Source organism: Brachyistius frenatus, unplaced genomic scaffold, assembly GCF_029030835.1.
Source record: "Brachyistius frenatus isolate BFR_SWC_R1_liver_20210118 unplaced genomic scaffold, ASM2903083v1 Contig_331, whole genome shotgun sequence".
Classification (NCBI taxonomy): Eukaryota; Metazoa; Chordata; class Actinopteri; family Embiotocidae; genus Brachyistius; species Brachyistius frenatus.
Window position 1 is genome coordinate 278,229 of NW_027210930.1, and position 21,772 is coordinate 300,000.

The following is a 21,772-nucleotide window of genomic DNA, read 5'->3' on the forward strand; positions in this document are numbered from 1 at the left end:
TTTTTTATTTCCCCCGTCCGTTTCCAGCGCGTCGTCCTGGTACTCGTCGCGCACTGCGTGTTTCTGCCCTCGACGAGTACGACGTCTGGCTCGTGTGTTTCGTGAAGGAGAGGTCGTCAAAATATCCCGTTTTATACAGCTGAAAGCGTTAAAAATGAAGTCTTGACATTTCATTCGGAGCTCGAGTTTCGTTGAAGGACCTTCCAGGCGTGGATGGGGTGTAGTAGCTGGGCAGCGGGTGGTTCAGCTGCCATCCTCTCCTCTGGAGAAGCAACTTGACGTGCAGAGAGAGACTTGTGGGAGAGGGGGGTGGTGGTGGTGGTGGGGGGGGGGGGGTTGATCTAATCTTTTCTGCGTGTCCACTAAATTACTTTTGCTTTTCCTCTAACTGTCTGCCCAGCTTCACGATTCCCATCCTTCACTCAACATTGTTTAAAATCTAACTTAATCTACCTCGCTGTCATTTTCTTTTTTTTTCTTTTTTTTTTGTGTGCCCCCCCCTCCCCACCCACCACCTCCACCTCCCCTCCTCAGGTTCCCTCCATTACCCGATCTGTGGGCCGTGACAGGATCCTGGCTCTCCGCCAGCAGACTCAGTTCCTCTGGGACGCCTACTTCTCCTCCGTAGCCAAAATAGTCCTGACGACTCTGGAGGTGAGCGCGCTCCGACTGGTCCTGATGGAGCAGAGTGGATTTGAGTGTTTGGTTTTTTTGTTGTTGTTTTTTTTTTTTGCCGGGAGAGTATTTTCATTTAATCAACCGAGCCGCTGCGTCTCGTTCTACGTTGCCGCCGGCGATGCATCACCTCTCAAAGATAAAGTTCTTTTTCTTTTTTATTTTAAGAGATCTTTCTCCACATATCAGTTATGTCGTTGTTGTTTTTTTCATCCAGAGAAGGTTAGCTGAATGTGCCCCCCTCCCCTCCCCCCCCCCTTCTCCTGCCTCGCATTTATACACCTCCAACGCAGAAGTTCGACCTGTAACTACCGAGCGTCGCGCCGCCGCAGTAATTAGAGGTTATTTGTTTTGCTTAAGGTTTGTTTTTTGAGATCGGCGAACTTTAGTTTAAATAAATAGTCCTGTCGATTTTAGCCTCACGTGGAAGACTGGCAAGCAGCGTTCGTGATGCCTGAAATCTTTTGCACGATGTGGGAGAGCATGAGGCGGCGTGAAGTGGCAGGCGGGCAGGAGGGCCCACCGTGTGTGTGTCTGTGTGTGTGTGTGTGTGTGTGTGTGTGTGTGTGTGTGTGTGTGTGTGTGTGTGTGTGGGCGCTCAAGGCCAGTAAAGCCACAGGCCAGCTCATTAAATGACCTCAGCAGTGCAGGAGATGAACTCGTCTCATCGGGATGTACAGCGAGAGGTTGATTTATTATTTTTATTTATTTTTTTTTTTACTTATTGTTAGTTTACTTTCTCTCAGCCTTGATTCGAGTGCTCTTGTTTGCTCTCCCCGGAGCGTCTCTGAGAGACACAAGAAGATATAATAATCCTTCTCCATCACCGCCGCCTGCTGCTGCTGCTGCACCACAGCGTAGTGATCACCACGTACAGCACACACCGGCGCGTCGGCCGAGAGCTTTGTTATTGCTTTCGTCCGTCACCCTCCGCCGTTATCGCCGGAATCATCCTCATTTTCATCATTGCGGTATTATCACAGAGTCTATCATCCTTTATTTTCACAGAAACATCATATAACCATCATTATATTATTATTACTATTATTATTATTATTATTATTATTATTATTATTATTTATATAATTACATAACTAGTAGGGTAGGATATGACTTGCTTTGTATGTGTTTCCCAATTTACACCAAATAAATGTGAGACATGTTGTCATAGTGAACATGTGTAAGTATTATTCACATGAACTATTTCCCTTTATTCGTATTTGTTTGGTTTCTTTTACTGATACTAAAAGCTAATGAGGAAAACTGATGGAAACCAAATCAAATCAAAACACATTCATAATTTAGATACAGTTATTTTCTGTTATTAGTCGTTAAATAATTACCGCCCGGTGTGCAATCAGAGCAACCAAACCTTTCATAATGTGAAGCAAGTCGAACCGAGGTTATGGAATAACAGTACAAACAAAGATATATTGTATGCTATCTATCTATCAGTGCTATTAACCAAACATCGATCGCCTTAATCTATACCAGACTAACCTGATATTACCAGACATAAATCTGCTGCGTGAATATATCAGTCTGTCGCGCTTCATTGGGGATTGTTTCCAGCTGTTGGGTCTTAATCCTCTACTTAATTTGCAAAGTTTGGGGGGGGGCCGCCGTTAACCAATTGGCATCGACCACCATCTACCGCATGTAGAGACTACATTTAGAAACAAATGGTTGACTTGAACACACTTAGCCACACCCACTGGTCCCTGATTGGTCCGCCCTTCACAGTGGCTGAGCGAACCTTCGTGCAAACAAGGGTTTCCAGACTACAATCACAGTGAAGCCTAAAGGTGCGACCAAAAAGTGGGCGGAGCCGAGCCAAATACCAGACCAGTCATGGCTGTTGTACAAATACAAATAAAACCGTAATACCCTTAACAAATAATGTAACTTTTATCATTTTATTGCATACTATCCTATTTTTTGCTTTTTTTGTTGTTGTTGTTGTTTTATTTTACTGCTTTAATCACTGTTTTTAGTTGATTTTAAATGTTTTTTTTATGGTGTGTTTCTTTTGCTTTTAGTGTTTTTATGTAAAGCCCTTTCAATTGCCAGTTGCCCTGGCTTAACATGAGGTTGCGTTTCACCACTTAGAAATACAACCTTTCATTTTTTTGAAGAAAATGAAAGAACTACTTCTGCTTTCAAAATGTACATTCTCGCACACAATTCCGTTATTTGTTTTTATAATCGAGTGTGTTTAATCCCCAATGAAGCGCGACATGTTTCACTTCCGTGAAGGATGACCGTTCGTTAAAACGTTTTCACGAAGCCGGCTGCCTACATAAAAAAAAAAAAAAAAAAAAAAACAGCGGATTGTAAAGATTACGGATCCATCTTTCAACGGGATAGCTTCTCACCAAACCCTTAAAGTTATCATTTATGTCCGCCTTCATTATGAGGTTATTAACACAAAAGACTCCTCATGTTGCAGCATTATTTTTTTTTTTTTTTTTGGGGGGGGGGGGTTCGTCTTGAATTCTCAGCACAGATGAGACCTTTGCGACTCCATCAAATGTCCAATCCTAGCAGGGTATGAAATTAGACAGAAACCCTCTGACAGCTTTATACTGCTGGCCAGATGTGCTGGAAAACTGCGAGCCAGAACACCGGCGGGCTAAACGGGTGAAATGAAGCGTTGTTGATAACTGTAGTGTCCCCACATACTGCGAGCCTGACAGTTGGTGTCAGGAGGTGTGTGTGGGTGTGGGTGTGTGTGTGTGTGTGTGTGTGTGTGTGTGTGTGTGTGTGTGTGTTTAGAGCTGACTGTAAGTGCCAATTCTCCGCAGATCAGTAGATAGCTGTGGAGGCAGAGCGAAAGACACACAAAAGGAAAATCCTGCTCGTGGTGGATATCAAATATCAAACATGACTGCAAATATTCCAGCATGCGGTTACATTGAAACACCCTGAATAATATAAAATAAATAGTGAATTAAAATAAGAGCTACATCAAGACATTTTAAGACGTGAGATTAAAACAAATATTGATTTCTTTATCCTGTCAGTTGTGTGCTTTTAAAAGCTCGATTGGATTTCAAAGGGTTTTTTGGGTTGTTGTTTTTTTTTTTAAGTCGATGTGTCTCTTTGATCCAGATCATCCAGGACCGCGTGGACTCCCACGTATCCAGAAACCGCTTGTTGTGGAACTCGCTGCCCGGCGGTCTCTACGCGCTCCCGCAGTACTCGACCGACCCGGCCCAGTTCCCTTTCTACTATGCCATACTGGGTAAGTTCTTGATCTCGTCAAGTGAAGCGTCATAAATTTGAAGAATGCCATTGAGTTGGTTTTTGTTTAAAAAAAAAATCACATCACATCAAAATTCTTGAGGAAACACAGATGAGCCAAAAACATTGAAGTCACTCACAGAGGATGCGAATTCGCAGAAAGTTTTTTTTTTTTTTTTTTTTTTTTTTACAGAATCGCTGGTTATCAAACTGAAACTGTGATTTGATTTTTATTTTATTTTTTATTTTATTCACTTTATTAATCCCCGAGGGGAAATTTCTTCGTGATAGAAAAGTGTAATGTTTGTAAAAAAAAAAAAAAAAAAAAAAAAAAAAAAATTATGCATGAGACTCTTGTTGGAGCAGAAAAACTTTTAAAGCTGCAGGCGACGACGGGCGCCCGCTGTACGGTACGTGGACGTGGGAGTGCGTGCAGACCCGGAGTGATTCTCGGCGGACTCAGGCAGTAACTCAGATCGATGTTTGTCTTTCTCCGAGGACTTGTGGACACGAGGGTTAGACGGAAGAAAGGAGGGAGGGAAGGAGAGATTGAGCCGTTTTGTTTATGCCTGCGCAGTAAATCACTATTTTCTGCTGCTGCTGCCGCCGCTGCCATCTCTCCAACGCCGCCGCTCGGGGAATAAGCTGTCGTCAACGCCGTGTTGAGCGGCAGTCTCACTCTGCCACCTTCCCATAACTTTTGATGGCGAAGCAGTCGCAACTTTCTGCCTGATAATTAAAAAAAAAAAAAAAAAAAAAGTTTTGACTTACTGCTCAGACACTGTGGCCTTAGGCTGCAAGGATGTCTTGATTAGAGGGCTGGAGTTACAGCTTTACTTCAGTTTGGGAAAAGTCGTGGAGTTGTGGAGCGACTTTGAGTTTTAAAAACGAAAGAAGGTTGATGGATTTGTTTAGTTTACAATGTTTTGCAACCAGTTTAGGAGACAGCAGTTTCACAAGACCTGAGTGTATGAAGACGGGAGAACGTATGTGCTGTGTATATATATATATATATATATACACAGTGTATATTTGACAGTGTGTAATTGATTTGCTAGATGATTTGCCCTCATCTGTTTTTTTTTGTGTGTGGAAGGAAACAACATTAACTTGTCTTAAAAGCTGAGCTGCAGCGGCATCAATCGTATAATTGATTGAGTTCAATTTCAGCGAATGTAGTCGAGAGGACAATCTTTTTTCCAGGGAACGTCGGACCAAATTCAAGTGGAAAAAAAACCCAGCATCTTTTCAGGCAATACACATTTGGATGGTAACCAGGTTTAAAGCACACTTAATTGTCTCTGTGGATGCAGTTACATTCCTCTTTTGTATTTTGTATTATTCAAAACATGCAGTTTAAAGCGGACAAATATTCTGAACTGTGTGTTTTGTCACATTTTGTAAAAAAAAAAAAAAAAAAAAAGTCTAGTGCTGATGCGGTTCAAACTTCGTGTCTCTGTCCGCGGTGCTGAAACGTCCGAAGCTTTCAGAACCTTTTTCATGCTTTTTCACCAACCCTCTCCTCTTATATCAATTTCAGTTCAGCTAAGCACACGTTAGGCAAATCATTTCACTTACATCTTAATATTTGTTGCTTTTTAAAAAAAAATTTATACACAAACACATTTTTATTGTCCTTGTTGAGAAATTCACACGACTATATTTCTGTATTTATTTAGTGTGCCTTGAAGAGTGTCTTGCATACAATCTATTACACTGCTAATTAATGAGTGGGGCTCTGGTGTTACAGCAGATCAGACGTTAATGATAAGGTTGCAAGTCAGTCCCCACTCATCACAACCTCAAGTCAAACTGTGCCTCAGAAAGGCACTGAACCCCAAACTGTTCCAGATGTTTGTATAAGTGGGACAAATTAAAAGCCCAGATGACCCAAAAAGCGCCATTTTTAATGTAATATTTCTTTCTTTTTTTTTTTTTTAGCATTTTCCTGAAATTCTCACCTCCCACAGTGTTGGAGATGACCTGAGTGTGTGTGTGGGACGTTTTGGCAGTAAACTCGCCAGTAAAACCCTGCTCTGTTATTTCTTACTTTTCATACGCACTGGATGGATTTCTTGCTTTTGTTGTTTTAAGAGTCATCAGTCGTCAGTTAGAATACGTCTTTAATGAAAAGGGTGATCAGATCCAACCTCTTCACCACAAACAGGAAAATACAAAAAGGAAGTCTACTCATCTGATGCTTTCAAATGTTGTTATAGAAATGTGTAGGGCAAAAAGTAAATCCTCTCCTAAGATCGTACACCTCGCACACTGCAGGCTCTTAAAACCTGTTTTTTTTTTTTTTTAAAGTACCACATATTTAGACATTTAACTTATTAATAGGTTCAGGATAAAAAAAATTTAAAAAAAAAAAGCAAGGTTAAAGTTTGTGCCTTGTGCTGCTGAGCCTCCTTACATGGACTTCAGTGCCCTTTGTAATGATAATCATAAGCTTTATTTGTGTAGCACCTTTCATACAAGAAATGCAGCTTAAATTGCATCACAGCAAGAAAAAAAAAACAAAAAGTTTCACATAAAAACAGACTTAAAGGAACATTCAAGAATATAGAAAAAGAAATACAACGCATAAGAACAAATCAAATGTTTGTCACACGATCTCCGTCACGTAAACTGTCAACTCCGTCTTCTCACCGACGCCCGGCACCACGACGACACGGGCAGATGTACCGCATGCTTTTCTGTGTCACTGGGCTGTTTCACATTTATAGTAATCCTTTCAATTTCATATTTATATATTTATTTATTTGTTCGTATCGCCACGACGAAATTACTCAAGCGGTACCCTTTTGAGTAATTTTCAGAGTGAGTTGTTTAATCCGATTAATACTTAACTAATGAATCGAAACTGATTTGTTCTGATTAGTGGAATAAAGCCTCCAAACATCTGCACGATAAAAGAAGCCCGCAGTCATTTAAAAAAAAAAAAAAAAAAAAAAAAAAAAAGAGGAAGGTGGCATTGCTCTTTCCAAGAAAACAGAAGGCGCGAGCCCGTTCCTGCGACCCCAGCAAGGGCAGAGCTCGTGCTTCCATAAATATCACTAAAGCCCACCTGAGACGTCTGGTCAGGGGGCCCGATGTCAGAGAGATGGATAGGCCGACACTAAAGCACACTCCGGCTCCACTTAGCCATGAGGATGTGCATTCCCCTATTCCCACACCCACCGAACGCTCGCCATGCGGTGTGACTGCAGACCTGGCCTTCTGTGGTCCTTCTGAATACTACGTGTGTGTGTGTGTGTGTGTGTGTGTGTGTGTGTGTGTGTGTGTGTGCGTGTGCGTGCGCGTGTTCCCACATCTGCCCCCATTTATCTATTATAGAATATTACAGCATCCTCATTTTTAGCTCCTCGCGTGGGGGAATCTAACTTTTTATAATTAACTTTTTAAAAAAAGCTGCATAAGAATACAGTTGTAGAAGTATAACTCTAACTGCAGTCTTAAGCTTTTAGTTTTCTGGAGGTTCGGGCAAAACAACTGCAAATAAACTCTGTGCAACCAGCTGATTGCTCAGCTGAACCAACTGGGAAACGGTAGGAGACGGCTGGATACACTGCTCATAACGCAGCACATATACGGTAATGCATCCAGAGCAAGCGGCGACCAGCGGTGACGTCACCCGTTGGTTTGTGAACGGCCTCGAGTTCGGATTTTTGGCCGTCCCGCTAGTTCGGAGCGGTTCGGAGCAGGATGCGACCATATTTGGACGAGCTGGGGGATCTGACTCGATCTGATTGGAAAACGATACCACGTTCCCGCCCGCCGATAGCCGTGACTTGACTGCACCGCAGGCCTGTCAATCAAACAGACACTTTTTTTTTTTTTTTTTTTTTTACTTCTTATTTTGGGCGGTGGATTAGTTACCGTCCTTTTGTACGTCAACATGAGTAACACGGAACATATGACAGACCATAAAAACCAGGTGACCGTCGTAAACTGGCACCTGCTGTCCTCCGAATGCTTGAATGAAAGAACAGCTGGTGTGCAAACCAGCACAAAGGAAGCAGTTGTTGCGTTTAAAACCAACATAAATCAGCTCAGAATGACGTGGAGGTTTGTAACTAATGCTAAAGGTTAAGTTTCAAATTAAAAGTGCTCCTTGCTTTTAGATTTATTGGTCAAAAAGCCGACGCGAAATCCAAAGACGCAGACAGTTTAAGCTTTTCCGAGTCGGAAATATTATGTTTGTGTTTCCGTTGTTTGTCGACCAGCAAACATCATTTTGGACAACTCGCGAAAAAGAATCCACATTGAACACCAAAAAAATGTTGTATTCATTAAGCGGTGGTTGCGTACTGATCTGATCGAACCAACGTAGCCGAGAACTCACCTGGAAAAGCCGATATTTATTCATTTCTGTTTTCTGCTGCCCCAGTTACAAATAACATTTCTCGAACATTAATATGTAAGAATTGTTCACGTATTTCAGATAGTTTGGAATAATTACTAAAGGTCAGATGATTTAGAGCATTTTTCTGCCCCGGGTGTATCGTTTGTACTACGCCAGTTTTCAAATGCTCTTGTTTTAATTAGTCCCACTGCTAACAGTTAGCGAGGACGAGCTCCCTCTCCCTCCTTTTTTCCGAGTTGTCCATACAGTAAAATCTCAACGTCTCCATTCACAGTGCACCCTGATGATTGTGACTAAATAGTGTAATTAAAGTGTTTGCTCGGTTCATAGTTACCACGTATCCCCCAGTTTTCTCCGTTTACTTGCTCTGTTTGATAATCACGATCTGCACTCGCAGCGATCCCGACACGCCGCCTTTATGTGGGATGTTTGATCATTTCTTTTATGTAAATGCACTGATTGCTTGTTAATCAGATCATTCTCACACTGATCATGAAAACGTCGCTGCTCGCAGTATTTGAAACGAGGTATTTGCGTTGCGTTTTCTCATACTCACGGCGTTCGCCCTAATTGGATTATAATCAGACATTTGCTTTGTATTAGATATGAATATATTTATCTATTATGGACAGAGCTGGGATCATTTGTACAAATCAACAACTGAGGTAAACTGGGGAAGCGGTGCTGATGGAGGCTGTTTAAATCAAAGAATCAATAAAACCCAAAAGAGGTTTCAAACTAACTTCCAAAAAGAAAAAGCAGCAAAAACAACAACAACAACCTGACTACCTGCTCTGTCAGGATTAAAACCAAAATGAAACAGCCAAACAGGACCCCTGTTCCCAGGCTTTCTAGATAAAGAGAGATTTCCTTTGTGTGTGCAATTAGTTTTTAGTAGATCTGAACCTGGTCCAGCCCCCAAGCACTTTTGTGAGTTCCTCTATAGCAGAATTAATTAAACAATTAAAGCTCAAACAAACAAGAGGGGTGCTGGAGAGCTGAGGACATCAGTCACCCGTATGGCAGGTTGGTGAAGCTTTTGTACTGATCAGCATCCTGAGCTTGTCCCATTGACGGTGCATAAAAGTGGACGTAGCTGCCGGGTCTGAAAAACGAGGCCTTAAGCTGCAATACCACCGAGGGCCACTAGAGGTCAGCTCCAAAAAGCCTCCGTAGACTCCCATTCAACTTCTCTCAAACAATTCAAAGTCAATACATTTTTTTTCAACGACTTATCTGTTATGTTGTGCTGTTAGCTAAAGTCAGTCCTTATTATCAGTTTTCTGGCGGATCAGTTGAGAATAATGCCGTCGTCAACGAGAAAATAAACTTCAAAAAGCCGTGTTTTTGGAGGCGTGTCTGTTTGATTGGCAGGCCTGCGGCGCGGTCGGGTTACGGCTATCGGTGAGCGGGACGTAGTGTCGTCGGGTTTCTGTGGAGATCCACCGCTTGTGACAAAAAATAACGTGACAAAGACACATTACCCTCTAGTGGTCCGTCAGGTGTATTACACACCGTGCTGTGATACTTTGCTGCAAAAAAACACTATGAGAAGGGTTCGACACCTGAGAGGGGGGACGGGGGGGGGGGGGTTCGGCTGCCTCTCACAACAGACTGGAAAATATATTCAGAATATAAAATCCCATTACAGAAAAGCAATGCTCCATAATATTAATGTATTTTTGTGGGCTGCCACGGGGGGAATCACTTCCTAAAAAAAAAAAATTACAAATGTACTCATTGTACTGTACGCAGTCATTTATCAAAGGTGGTCATTTAAAGTTCGGCTCTGCTTCACGACTTCTCTCTTTGGTCCCGTCCGGTTCGTTTGTGTCATCTCGGGTAAAATAATTTAAAAAAAACTAAAAAAAAACATGCGAGAAAATTAACGAACAAGACTTGTAGAAAAATAGAATTAGTTCACGTAGGAAGAAAATCATTCACCATTCGGTTAAAGGAGACTCGAAGCAAAAGCCTTTCACTCCCGGATTAGACATGTTTACTTGAGCTCAGTCAAGTGAAGCGGGGAGGCAGGTGAGGGGGAGGTGGTGGTGGTGAGGGGGGTGGGGTGGGGGGGGTATGTACACGCTGTCAGAAAGATGGATGACGGATGCAGCGCGGAGCACTCGGTGTCCAGTTAACCGTGATGGGAGCTTTATGGAGAACTACATCGGCACACATTTGTGTTTAGAACAACAACAACAAAAATGCGAATACAGTTTACCCGTGACAACTGTTTCATAAGTGTGTGGTGTGTTTGTTTGTTTGTTTGTTTGTTTGTTTGTTTGTTTGTTTGTGCAGGTAAGAGCCCGTCGCAGCAGTTCACAGCTGTGATCCATACGGTGACTCCTCTGCAGTCCCAGATCTCCCCCGTGGTGAAGCTCATCATCGCTGTAGCCAAGTCCAAGTTCTGTGCACAGGTGGGAAGTGCGTCCGGCGCTGCAGCCCGAAGGGAGGCGGGAGGAGGCAGCTTCCTCTTCTTCCTCCTCATCTCTTCCTCTTCGTCGTCGTCTTCTTCTTCTTCTTCTTCTTCCTCATCTTGTTCTCCCGCATGCTTCTTTGCTTCCTTTTCTTCTCCCTCTTCTTCTTCGTCATCTCTTTAGCGCTCCTCTTCTTTTTGTTGATCCCCCTTCTTCTTCTTCTTCATGCTCCTCTTCTTTTTATTCCTCCTCCTCTTCTTCTTCTTCTTCTTCTCCTCCCCCTTCTTCTTCTTCTTCTTCTTCATGCTCCTCTTCTTTTCATTCCTCCTCCTCCTCTTCTTCTTCTCCTCCCCCTTCTTCTTCTTCTTCTTCATGCTCCTCTTCTTTTCATTCCTCCTCCTCTTCTTCTTCTCCTCCCCCTTCTTCTTCTTCATGCTCCTCTTCTTTTCATTCCTCCTCCTCTTCTTCTTCTCCTTCCTCCCACCTCCTCTTCTTTGTTCAAACAAGTTTGAACCTTTCCACGTGACTGAAACAATAAATGTGTAATATTTAAGGAATAACATTATCATCATCATATGAGGAATAAATATCTTAATGTTGTAACAGTTTTTATATAGTCATTTTTTTTTTGGTTTAATATTTTGAGAGAAAAAATATTACTTATTTTGTGATTTCGATTTTTTTTTTTTTTTTTTTAATATATATATATTCGTGATTGCAGCTGTCGGACAGCTGTTACGTGAAGGGTTCGGATGACCTGAAGTTATAACGTTCTCTATTCTGTATCCGCAGTGTTTCATAAACATTTTTGAAATATCGTGGTGTATTTTTTTTTTCTCACCGAAGCACTTAAACTGTTTGGCCCTAACACTTTGCCATGGCAACCATTTTGAGTTTAATTTAACAAGTCCTAATACTCCATACAGCCTACAGAAAATACAAGGGAAGATGTAAATGTGATGTCTGGGGATGAAAGCTACGGTGCATGAGCAGAATGACGCCAATAACCTCACTTTACAGCGGAATACGTGGAATTAAGACTTCCTGTAAACACCTACGTTCATACCTACGTGAAACCAATGCGACTGCATGAAGTACAATATTGTTGAATATTAACTGACTTCCTGCGCTTTTTCTTTTTTTTTTTTTTTGCCTTTTCTTTTCTGTCTCCCACGCAGATTGTGGTTTTATGGAACTGCGACAAGGCTTTACCTCCAAGAAACAAGTGGCCCTCCACCAGCGTGCCTCTCACTGTCGTTGAAGGACAGACCAAGGTAACAGCTGTTGGCTTTTTTCGCATCCATTATGTCAGGAAATAAACTTATATTCTCGGCGGTGAAAACATTTATCTCCTCATTTATAAACAGACTTAATGAAAGTTACGCCGTAAATATAAAAAAACAAACAAAAAAACAACGACCTTTTGGCGCATAGATTTGTTTCTCCTGGAGGACAGTAGAGAGGAAGGAGAAAACAAACCCTGCGCTCCAGTGTGCAATACCGACGTACTATTTAATAGAAAAACGTGTAGGACGTCCCAATCCGTAGTGTGTTAAACGTAGGACGCCAAAAGTACCAATCAAAAAAAATGTTTCGGAAGCAAATTTCTCACCCTGCAATTAAAAATCACGTTCGTAAGTAAAAAAAAAAAAATATGTAAATTGAGAATATGATTATTTGCAGTGCAAACGTTTTTTTGTTTGTTTTTTTTAAGTTTCGGTCGTTAAAACCTTGACTTTCAAATCAAAAACCTACGAGTTGAGTTGGATGTAGTGGGCGGGACGTACGCAGGAGACGGGAGATTCTATTGGTGGATTGGCCGCGTCCCGACAGCGGAGGACATCAGACGTCTGCTTAAGTTATATCACTCGTTCCTAGCGAAATGCTTTAAAAGTGACGACTCGGCTCTAACTTTGGTTATATTTCACGTTGTCATGCCGATCCCGTCTTTGAAAGCGACGGTTTGAATTCCGTGACCAAAACTAACAAAACTGTCAAATAATCATATTCTCAATTTCTATATTTGTACTTACAAACTTGCAGGGTGAGAAATTTGCTTTCAAAACTTTTTTTTTTTTTTTTGCTTGCATAATAAAGACAAAAATACCTCCATACTGATTGTTTACGCGCTGCATGCGACGGTACATACCTTTTTTTTTTTTTTTTAAGGGTAGCTGCAGTCCCGTACTAAAAGTAAAAAAACAAAACAAATAGTATGCGATTCGGAGCGCAGGTATAAAGTTGGTTGAGATCAAACCGAGGTCAAGCTCATTTTTTTTTAAATTATTTTTTTGGTAAATGTGATCAAACGGCATCGTATCCAACATCCACACCAACTTTGAACTCAAATCCATAGCGGATATTGACTGTATATCTTCACGTAAACCCTCCCCGGAGTCCTTTATTGGTGCAGAGGAGGGAGGGAGGGAATGATCCTTTTTTTGTTGTTGTTGTTGTTGTTGTTGTTGTTTTAGATAGACTCTTCATCTGAAGCAACGTGAGCTTTTGATTGCCTGTTGCTATTGGACACCTGAGCCAAGAGTGTGACTTTGCTGGGATTGTTCTCATTTGCAGCATCTCTAATTGATAATCTGACACACACACACACACACACACACACACACACACACACACACACACACACACACACACACACACACACACACACACACACACACACACACACAGAGGAGCTGTAGCTATTATGTGATGTTTCATAAAGAGAGAAGTGGGCAGTGGGGGGGTGGGGGGTAGTCTTTTTTCATTTTTACAAATTTTCTCATGAAACAATTGAGCTTCTTCAAAATACTCACTAACGTGCCGACCTCTCTCTCTCTCTCTCTCTCTCGCTCTCTCTCTCGCTCGCCCTCTCTCCATGTCAACTTTCTCTCTGATCCTCGCGCTTTGTCGTCTAATTGCCTCTGTTTGTTTCCATGTAAACGACTCCCCGTTGAACATGCGAGAAGGATGTTTCCACGGGCGACAGTAGAACACCTCTCGGAGGCCATATTGCGTTGCGTTCGGTCCTATAATTAGTCGCGCGGTATATTGTCGCGCGGCCCCAGACAGATGCTCTTCGGTGTTGTTTCCATCCGAGCAGGCTCGCTCGTGTTTGTTCCCGCTGTTATAACGACGCGCAAACACACGCGCACGGGAAGTTAGTGGGTTTTTTTTTTTTTTTTTTTTTTCCTCGTCGGAGCACGGCGGCGGAGTAATTTGCTGTCGGTTATGAGTGTATCTGCTCTGTAATGTTGAGTGGATCCACTCCATCAAGCTTTTACTTCCTCCTCTCTCTCTCTCTCTCTCTCTCTCTCTCTCTCTCTCTCTCTCTGCTTGACTCCACTGTTTTTTTTTTTTTTTATCTCAAGTCAGATCTACTAAAAACACACACACACACACACACACACACACACACACACCACATTCACGATCAGTATTTAACCGACTCTTTGGGTTCTATTTCCAATGATCCAAAAGTTCGATCCCGTTACTGATAGCCCGTCTTGTGCTTTGCGTCTAATTTTTTTGTCATTGAAAGAATTTCAGTTTCACCTTCAGAATATCTCAGTGTTTGTTTCGCCTTCCTTTCGCTTTAATGACAAGCAGCACTGGAGCTGCACGGACTCCAAAACTTCATGCGTAATTCCTCGTGACGTAAGGACTGCTCGGCCCCGTCGAGGCCCGGTGAAGGTTTTGAGGTCAGGTCTTTTGATCCGAGGTGCGGTTGTGCTCGCTGACCTGCCGCCGTACGGATCGGAGGCTGAATACCTACAAGAACGGAGGCATGACTCCGCCTCCACTGTACGCCAACATCCGCGTCGCTCTAACCCTAACCCTAACCCTCCCTTCAGGACTCGGGGGTCATTTCATTTAAACGAGCTCAACGTCACGTCCCTGAAGGGAACAGAACTCGGTTGATCCTCATCGCTCGCCCTGCTTGCTCAGCGCTTACGAGCCGCACGCGTCGATATCGTCGCAGCGGCGATCCGTGGACTCCCCCTCTCTTGTCGCTGTTGATATGTCGACTGTATCTCCCCTTCATCAATCTCCTCTCAATATTACTTGTCTTGAGGTCTCGCCCACTGAATTTCATATCGATAAGTTCATCCCCCACGTCCATCCCGACTCCGTAGCCGTGCATTTAAATTACCAGCGAAGGAAGCGGAAAAGTGAAGAGTTCAAAGGTCAAGCAGGACCTAATGTTGAAATACTGATTGAACAGAAGGTCGGGGCGGCCGACTTAGAGAAGAATTGATGGCCTCGTGTTGACCTCTAAATATCCTTTAGGTTGTTATTTCAGTTTTCATTCGGCTGGAAAGATTATTTTAGGCTTCATTTAGAAACCGGCAAAATTCGTACACTTGTTGTTTTTGTTTTTTTGTAGCCAAATACAACTACAAAGTCAACACACCCTGATTTTCTTGTCTTCACAACATCTGAAATATGAATCCCTAATAAAACATTGTTATGACTGACATTACAGCAAACAGTGTCCCTCCGACGTCCACAGAGCAACGTGAGCATCCCTTTGGAGTCCTTTCAGCTCTGTTTCGGTCTCCAACAACTTCAACAAACCAGCTTGGCTCTTCACCTGATAAACGCTCCACTTTCTCCATTTTTTTATTTTTTTTATTTTGTCCTCTGCACCTATATAGTCCGGTTACTCCCGTCATTTTTTGTTGTTGTTGTTCAAATCGTCTCCCTGAGCTTCATAAGAGCGATTTGAAGTAAACACAAGCAGTAAAGTTGCGAGCCATAAAACCACAACCGAGATAAAACGAACCCCGCACAGCTGAGAGGGGAGTCTGTTGATCTCTGCGGGTTCGCCGCTGCGAACATCTCCGTTCACATTACACAATTCAATTTCTCGTTAATTTGAATGGAGATAAGTGCGGCTTTAACTCCATTTAAATCCACGTGAGCTCTTGCGCACATAAGTGAGTGAAATGTTATTTATGTAGCACACATCGAAACCCAGCTGGTGCGGTGCTTTACGAAAAAGGTAACAGGTTAAAAGAACCAAGACCAGTACAGCACGCACAAAGGCAAACAGAGGCAGGTCATGTGACAAAACATGGAGGTAATACGACAAAGTTCAAAGGCTGCTGAGTCCCTGTGAGGTGGATCAAGTGGGGTTTTTTTGGGTTTTTTTCCGTCAAACGTAATCACGTGTTGTTTTTTTTCCCGCTAACCCTAAAAACATGGGTTTCCACGTGGTTTTGTATTCCCATATCACACGACACGTATCAGCGTCCCGAAGCGAAGTCGTGACACTGATGCGCTACCCTCCGGTGGACAGGTGTGCGTATTACACGCGTTTCGCGAAGTTGCGTGCCACACTCTATACGTTTCACATCTAAGCATTTAAAACACGTGAAACTGAATCATCTGATAAGTGCGTGTCAACCCCGAGTGTGGTGACGGATTATTGAAACGAACATCTCTCGCACCCGATAACGACGAGTGAAACGTCCACGCCGACAGGAAGTGGCTGCTCACGGTTGACGACGGCGCTGCAGAGAGCGCCGCGATCTTTCGACTTCCAGCCGTAATTTACAGGCATCGTGACATAAAAGCGGCCCAGATATCTCCACAGACTCCCCTTGAAGTGGCGCTCGTCGTGGCGAATGTGTAAAGGGAGGAAATGAGTGGAAAGAGAGCGACAAAGATAAGGTTCAGACCGTTGAACTGCCAGAGATCTCAGCGGGATCTAATCTCTGTCCAGAGGCGGGGAAGCATTGACACCAGCCGGAGGGGGAGGCATGCAGTGGGGGAGGGTGGGGGGATGGCGGGGTTGGGTTACTCAGACAGTTACAGACAAGACACACTGTGGGATTCAGCCAATATGAGGTTTTGAAGGCCGGTGCCAATGCTGTCATTTATAGGACTCGGAGTGCCAAAGGGTGTTATTTTATTACCGTATTGAGTGTCTTTCAGTTCGCCCATTTTCAGGCCAAGAGACTTGTATAAATCCTTCGCAGATGGAAAAGCATCCACACAGCGTTTAGTCGACCGCGGGCAGTGCAAAAACCAGAGCTAACACGCACTGGATAGGTTTCGTGCTGGGTGTACTGTTAACTTGGGAAAACTGTATTAAACATGTCATCGCAACAGCAACGGTAACATGGTGGCGATGGTTAGCAGGCGTAATATGTGTTATACGTTGTTTACCGCCTCGGTTTAGCCTGTTAGCATGCCAGCATTTGCTCATTTGCATCTGGAAGTTTGAAAGTCTCCGCCCGAACCAGCTCTCGTCTGTGCATCTGCTAATACAAGCAAAACTGATAAGCTGTGGTCAAGAGGAGGACCGTGGTGATCTGGCCAAAAGCTCATCAGCGAGCCGGCCGGCGGACCTCGAGTTGCGATTGTTTCATCGACTGCTGTTCTCCAAAGTCAACGGTTGAAATGCCGAGCTCGACAGAAAGTCACACGGAGTCTACGAATGCTCCTATACGTGTACACCACCAATGCAGATACGTAGCAAACAGGAAGTCGTGTAAATGATCAAAGTAGCAGTTTGATGAAATGAGACCACGAGCTGGAAAAAAAAAAAAAAAGAAGAAAGCACCAAAACAAAGTCGCCATTTGAAATAAACGCCAGACAAAATATGACATCGAGGATGCTGGGAAATGTAGTGAAAGCATGATGCAAAGACTTTGCCTGAGAGGTTGGTGATTGCGCATATGGTCTTCGATATAATACATTTATTACATTCATACCATTATGTCCGGATGGGTGCGGTTGATTATCAGGCATGTGGCTAATTTCCTGCAGCCAGTTCCTCTCTAAGTGGGGTTTCCCTGAGGAAGCTGAGAAGCTGTTGCACACCGCCAGCTCTGTCCCGACTGGGCGAACTACCTGCGTGCTGATTATAGGACCACCATCAAAGGGAAATACACTTTATGCTGACAGTTCTCACTTTAAGAAGTTGTTTTAACGGGGAAGCTTTACGTGTCACTGAAGTGATCGGAGGAATTGGGGGGAGGGGGGGGGCTTGTGTTCAAATTCGTTTGATGTCACGCTTAATTTCTCGGTGAATTTCAACTCCGCATCCGTCGGCTCATTAAGTCGAGACGGGAGCAGACGTTAACCTCGCGGTTGTTTGCGGTCTCACTTTGCTAAATAAGCTTCTTAATATTACTCCCGGGGGTGTAAATGTAATCTACTTTATAGCCGGCCATGAATTTGAAATGTCACCGCGGTGACGGTAGGTAACGGGAAGGTTTCATGTCAGTGACATTAGATGAGATAACCCGAGATAAAAAATTAAAAAAAAAAACCTTTATAGCCATTTTTACCCAAGTATTTTTCATGTTTTCGGCTACTGTGGGGGAAACTGAAATGAGCGTGTTTAGCTCAGCTAACCTTCCATGGTGAAATACTTCAAAAGAGACCTTTAAAGTTAATGTTTTCGTATTTCATTCGATCATCCTTTAGGTTTTGGAACGACAGACAACTGCATATTTAAGTCATGTGAAATTTGCGATTTTTTTTTATTTTTATTTTTTTATTTTTTTGGATTGTTTGAAGGGAACAAATTTTGTACTAAAACCTGCAGCGTTTTTCCTTACGATCAAAAAACAGAATGCACAATTGCTATTATTATTTGATGACATAAAGAGACAGAAATTCCACGTATATATATTTTGTAAAAAAAAAAAGAAGCTCAAATCACTTTAATTTGATCCATTGTGCCACTCACCGTCATCAAACTAACTGCACGGCCACGTTACGTTTCTGTTTACCAAAACTCCACCAGAAGGATCCACCCCCAAAAAAAGGAAGTGATGTCACGATTCTGATGCCAAAGATTTTATTTTTTTAACGTATCTCTTACGCATGGATAATTAAACTGGATCTAATGTCCCCTGTTTTGACCCCGTAAGTATTTTTCAGCGAGTAATTTGTTTGAAACCTCAGCTGAACCCTGTTGTTTTTTGTTTTTTTTCTCCATACGCCCAACATTTTTGCCCTCTTTCCTTCTCTTCACCAACAGTTAAATAATTCACACTTTAATTACAAGTCGATAACATGAGCAGCAGCCATCGTTAGGCTAATGTATCAAGGTCTACCACGCTTTCTGTTAGCCACTGAATTGATGAAGACTCACACAAAACCTATTAAGTGAGCTCGTTGATCGATAGACACAGTTGGGGGTGAAACAAACACATTTGTTGAGGGGTTTTTTTTTGGTCTGGATTTGTTCACCTCTCCTCCCTATACTTTTTAAAACAAGTAAACAAGATTTTTTTTTTTTTTTTTTTCAGTTTTTTTCACTGAAACTGCTCTGCTTGAGTAAAACTTTATCAATTAACAGACGGGCCTTTGACGGGTTTACTATATTGATGGAACTCCTGCTTTTCTCTCTCCGTCCGCAGACCATGAGCAGTCGTTTTTTCCCCCACGACGTCATCGTCACGGACGCCGTGCTCAGTCTGGATGAAGACTCGGTGCTCTCGACCAATGAGGTGAGTCGCCGATAGTTTGTCAAGCCCGACGTCTCCACAACACCGACGTTTCCCAAACTGGTGAACTGAGACACTGACGCTTTATCAACAAAATGAGGTGAGACGGCGACACTCCCAGGACACGACCCCAACGGCGCAACCGGTTATCAGACATCTGGATTGGAATCGCAATTAACTAAGCAGCTGGAGGGAAGAAGTAAACTCACCGTCGGCCGCCTGCCCGAAAACGCAACCGCCGCAATGCTTCAGATTCAGATCAATTTGAAATATTACGTTTAAAAAAAATTACAGTCCTCCTTTAGTTACTGTCGGTGCGACCGAAGGTTTCTGTTCTCACGGCACATGTTGTTTAAATAATAATCTTGGCAGATTAACCATCCGGACTTTACAGTCACAGGTAGAAAAATCAACTTCTAAATTCTAACCAGCGACCAACAATTTTTATCATTTGAAATTACGACCTTTTTCGGGCGGGTTTCATTAGCTGCTACGAGATAGCCAAATGCATTTTTGGCTGATTTTTTTATTTTTATTTTTTATATATATATATATATTTTCTGATCGGTTTAAAAATGGGCCCCGACACCTCAGCAACTTCAGATCACGCATAAAGACAAAACAAGCAAATCCCCAAAAATGATCTTGACCAGTTGGACAACATGCGCACAGTAAACAATAAATACAGCCAAAGACAGAAAACACTGCACAACAGCAGAAATGGAAATGTTTCCAGGGGGGCATAAAAAACTAATACACACACAGCTGGTAAAAGTGTGTCGTGAGAGTAGTTTGTGGCTCATGAAGTCGACTATCTGTCAGTGGTGTTGGAAAATGACTTCATTTTTCTGTTTGTTTGCTACAACTATTGCGAGCCCCAGCCGTGCAGATCATATTTTTTTTAAATCTGGAAACATTAACGTTGTAGATTGTGTCTTTTGCAGCGCGTTTTTCTGAATATAGTCTCTCATGGCCACTGTAGTAAAGGTTTCTAGGTTGAGGACTAATTGACGTCTTTGGAAAAAGTAACTGAAACTCTGGTAACATTGCATTGAGTTATTGATATGTAAACTTTCCCAGCTTCAATAAAAAAAAAAAAGCCTCCGAGTAACTTCTGAAAATCTGATGTCGAACCAAACCTTTGTGACACTTTGGCACAATCGGGGAAATGCATTTCTTATTTCTGCAGTTTACTCTCCTTTGATAGAAAATAACCACTTCAAAAAAAAAAAAAAAAAACCCTCCTGAATAAACACACTTTAACGCTCTGGATATGTTTATATAACCAGCTCCGATCTGCGTAGTTTGGTGTCAGCCGGCGGTGAAAGGTGGTGATATCTTAACACCGTATCGATCCTCGCTGAAATGAGGCAGTCCGTTCACGCACATTCATGAATACCATTCATTACAAATGAGTTGCCTCGCTCTGCCAAAACAGTGCAGCGACCACTGAACCGGAGGTGGAAAATGTGCTTTGCCTTTTAAAGGACGGTTCCAAAAGCATCAGACGAAATCAAAGTGAGCGGGGAAGTCGAGCGCAGAAACAACAGACCGGAGCCAAAGCAAACACTTCTGATTACGGACGTCAGCGGCGTCGAGGCGCGCTGATTTACCGCCAGGAGAGGATCCTGGAGATCCAGTCTTAATTAAATTACCGCGCGGAGTGCGGGTGTTACGATAGATGCTGTCAAGATGGTGTTCTTTCAACTTAACTCTGAGGAAAGGTGGGAAGGAAGGAAAGAAAATGCAGAGAGGAAGGAAAAGAGGGCATGCTGGGAAAGCAGCAGGAAAAGGACAAATAGGCGAAGGAAAACCAGACGAGGAAATGGGAAGAAAAGGAAACGCGTAGGGTGAAAGGAGAAGAAAGGAAGGATAAAGGTGAGAGGAAGCAAGGAAAGGAAACCAGAAGGGCAGATTGAAGGAGGGCTTAATGAAAAACAAAGTGCTTTCGCAGAGTCGGGACTTTTACGGGAGCCATTACCTCCGTGTCCGTATCATTACACTGTCAAAACACAGAGCACCTCTTTGATTAAAGTCTCACTTGTTACTGAAAGGCGAGGATGAGAAACACCCCAGCGGTTTGATAGTCTGACATTTGTTTTAGAACAAATGAGAAAGCAGTGAATTGTCAAAGACAGGAAATGATATTTGTATCCCCACTTTTTTATTTTTTATTTTAATCAGTTAGAGAACCTAAAAGGGTTAAAAGCATTGAAATATAAAAAAAATAGAAAAATGGGGACATTCATTTAGCAGGCAGACACAGACTTTAGATTTAAAGGTAAATGCACACATTTAGCCTGATTGTTTTTTTTAATTTTTTTATTATTTCTTTCAGAGGAGTGAATTTTTGTATATAATTGACATTTTAATAATTTATTTATTTATTTATTTATTTTAATCATTGCGTGAATTTGACCTCAAAACTGAATCAAAGCTTGCCGTGAACCAAAAAAGAAAACACAAATCCATCAATAATAATGTAATACAATAAATGTAGTCAAATATATCACACATTTCTTTGTCCGCACTTCAAATCACGCTACAGATTTCTTCAAACAAATGTCACGCACACTTATTGTTTCTTTTATCACTTCTC

The 21,772-nt window shown here is 42.5% G+C and overlaps 1 protein-coding gene across 1 annotated transcript in view; it reads left to right on the forward strand.

Moving 5' to 3' along the window:
• LOC138635816 (exostosin-1-like) overlaps window positions 1-21,772 on the forward strand; it is a 180,051-nt gene that overhangs the window by 149,218 nt on the left and 9,061 nt on the right. Inside the window, exons 5-9 of the mRNA XM_069723486.1 lie at window positions 535-654; window positions 3,787-3,919; window positions 10,589-10,707; window positions 11,886-11,981; window positions 19,087-19,176. Coding sequence (XP_069579587.1) covers window positions 535-654; window positions 3,787-3,919; window positions 10,589-10,707; window positions 11,886-11,981; window positions 19,087-19,176 — 558 coding nt within the window. The remainder of the gene's footprint in view (window positions 1-534; window positions 655-3,786; window positions 3,920-10,588; window positions 10,708-11,885; window positions 11,982-19,086; window positions 19,177-21,772) is intronic.